The 2,925-nt window shown below is 46.3% G+C and overlaps 1 protein-coding gene across 1 annotated transcript in view; it reads left to right on the top strand.

Annotated features, from left to right (window-relative positions):
• The first annotated feature begins 1,578 nt into the window (after positions 1-1,578).
• LOC102771969 (aldehyde oxidase 4) overlaps positions 1,579-2,925 on the top strand; it is a 17,875-nt gene continuing 16,528 nt past the window's right edge. The window contains exons 1-3 of the mRNA XM_015559098.1: positions 1,579-1,667; positions 1,981-2,067; positions 2,255-2,446. Of these exons, the coding sequence (XP_015414584.1) occupies positions 1,623-1,667; positions 1,981-2,067; positions 2,255-2,446 (324 nt within the window). The 5' untranslated portion in view covers positions 1,579-1,622. The remainder of the gene's footprint in view (positions 1,668-1,980; positions 2,068-2,254; positions 2,447-2,925) is intronic.

Raw genomic sequence — 2,925 nt, 5'->3', positions numbered from 1 at the left:
TTTGTTAAAATTCACAAGCCTCCACCTTCCAGGTCTGTGCGCAGTCTCCGCGCGCCCACTTGCCCCTGGCACCAAGCAGCCGGCAGACTGGCAAAATCCGAGGCTGCTTTTTTGCATCCAGTCCAGGTAGGGCTTATTTTTAGCATTCCCTTCCGCCAGCAGCCCTGGGGGAGCCCTTCCACACTCGCGGGTCACGCTGGCCCCAAAGGCCACAGACTCTGTGGGGCGCAGATTTCCCCCCAGCCCGAGCGCGCATTCCTCTCTCCAACCTGAATTGCAAACCGCAACTTTGGGGGAAGTCTACCCTTTCTGTGAGAAGAAGCAGTGCTTGTCTGAGTTCATGCAGTCGCGCTGCTTGAGATCCCTTATTTCCAGGTTAGTAGCCGATCTCTGGATGCTAGTAACAGCCACTCAAGATAGCGCGGTCTCCACGGCTGAGCTGGCGCACTGGGAGAGATTTCAGCCACAGTCTCCAACTGTCCCCTTTTTCCAGAAGTTCTCTGTGTTTCCCAGCTGCAGACTGTCTCTCAGCTGAATATCTTCTGCCTATTTGGGCTGTATGTTACCCGTTTCAGCTGCTCACCCTTATCTGCTTTGGGACAAGGCACAGGACACATCCATCTATACCTCCGCCATTTTCTCCCCCTCTGTTTGGCAAGTGTTTTAATGCCCCTTTTAATATACAAAGTGAACATCATCATAATATAACCTACTAATTCACACAATTGCAAAATCCTCATACAATGCCTTAATGTCATATAAAAAAGAAATAAAAGGAAAGTAACATCTACACTAATAAAAGACAAAGACGCTAATTGACCATACCTTCGCTACGCCAATCAGACAATCAGAAGCATATGCAAATTAACCCAACAATGATGGCCATTACATTTGCAAACTGCAGGTGGTGCGGGACAGTGCAATCTGCCGCCCAACCCACTGCCATCTGCCATCCACCATCCGGGCCTGCCGTGTGCAACACGGGGCGGCGTGGCAGCAGGGCGGGCGGCAGTGCAATATGCTGCCCCACCAACCGGCAACCCAGTGCGGGATCCGAGCCTGCCAGCTGCGACCCAGCATGGGATCTGGACCTGCCATCTGCTACCCGGGGAGGCTGGGCAGGCACTGCGGGATTGGGCCTGCCATCTGCCGCCCAGGGGGCAGGCCTAAGCCAGCAAGTGGTTATCCCCAGAGGGGTCCCAGACTGTGAGGGGGCACAAGTGGGGCTGAGGGACATGCCCCCTCTCCCCCGCCAGTGCACAAACTTTGGCTTTGGCTCAGTGGAGAGAGTGTCCACCTGTGTGCACTGGGCCTGTAGTAAGTAAATAATGTATTATTTCAACATGAAAATTCTCAGACATGACTAAATCAGGATAACATTAATAGGAGTTTTTATTTTTGTGTTTGTTTGTTTTGTTATGTTTTAATGTCCCCAAAAACTTGCAAAATGTTGTTTAAGGTATATTACTGCCCCCATGGAAAACCACTAAGTTAGGTTAGGTCCAGTCCCCTTTTACCAGCTCCATGTTTCTACACCTTTATGAAGCACCCAGCGTATTAACAGAGTCATTTCCTACAGGACTGGCTGCCCAACCCAGTTTGTTCTAGAACGTGGTGATGACATGCTGATAACTGCTGGCCGCCACCCACTCCTCGGAAAATACAAAGTGAGTGAGAGAAAAATTTTAGGAGACTGCTGAAAATATTGTCCAAGGACAACCAATCAATCATAAAACAAGTACTAAATTCCATGCTGACTGCAAGGGGTATTTGGATGCTACCCAAAACCAATCAGAACTTTCTGTTGGGATCCCATGGTTGCCCTGGACACCATCCTCAGGGTTCCTCTGATGACTGTCACATCAAATCATGTTCATAAGCTGGGTATGGACTGACACATGCGGTCAGATGTGTTTGTGTACAGCAGGATCTGGTTGTAAAGAACTGCTGAGAAAATGGTTTTGTCATATCACTTTGCAGATTGGATTCATGAACAACGGTGTGATCAAAGCTGCCGACGTTCAATATTATATCAATGGTGGATGCACCCTTGATGAGTCTGAGTTGGTAAATAAGGACTGCCTATTCCCTCCCCATAGGTTACCCGTTGACTTGTGTGTGCTACACTTTATTCGCATGGATATTTGTCATACAAATTAGACAAAATTCTGTGAAGGGTTTGTGTTAGAGATAGAATTTGATAATCGATTTTGAATGTTTGATAGATGTGAAGTTCGGTTTTGTTTTCATTCAGGTGATAAAGTTCCTTGTGCTGAAATCTGAAAATGCGTATCATATTCCTAACTACCGGTGCCGGGGTAGGCCTTGCAAAACAAACTTGCCATCCAACACTGCCTTTCGAGGATTTGGCTTTCCCCAGGTTTCAGTGGTAGTTGAAGCTTACATAACTGCTGTGGCATCTCAATGTAACTTACTCCCTGAAGAGGTAGGTAATCAGTCAGAATCCCCTTACAAAACTCTGCCATCAATGGTTCAAATATATATTGAGCACCTACATACAGCATTACATTAGCTTGTAAGATTAAATGAAAGTATATAGTCTATGTATCAGTAAGCTTTTACTGTGCAATAAGTCAATCAAAACTTAGTGGATTAAGCCCTAGTTGCTTTGGCTCAGTGGAGAGAGTGTCCACCTGTCCCAGGTCCAATTCCAGCCAAGGACACATGCCTAGGTTGCAGGCTCAATCCCCAGTGGGGGGCTTGCAAGAAACAACCGATCAATGATTCTCTCTCATCATTGATGTTTCTACCTCTCGCTTCCTCTCTGAAATCAATAAACATATATATATAAAATAAAGTCCATTTAAAAAATAAATTAAAAAGAAAAGAAAAGAGAGATGGACAAAACCCCTGCCCTAATGGAGTATATTTACTACCATGTATTTCTCTTTAAAAGAATTCATA

This window comes from Myotis davidii, unplaced genomic scaffold (genome assembly GCF_000327345.1).
Source record: "Myotis davidii unplaced genomic scaffold, ASM32734v1 scaffold914, whole genome shotgun sequence".
Lineage (NCBI taxonomy): Eukaryota > Metazoa > Chordata > Mammalia > Chiroptera > Vespertilionidae > Myotis > Myotis davidii.
The sequence above is the reverse complement of the archived record's forward strand: the minus strand, read 5'-3'. Positions and strand labels throughout refer to the sequence as shown.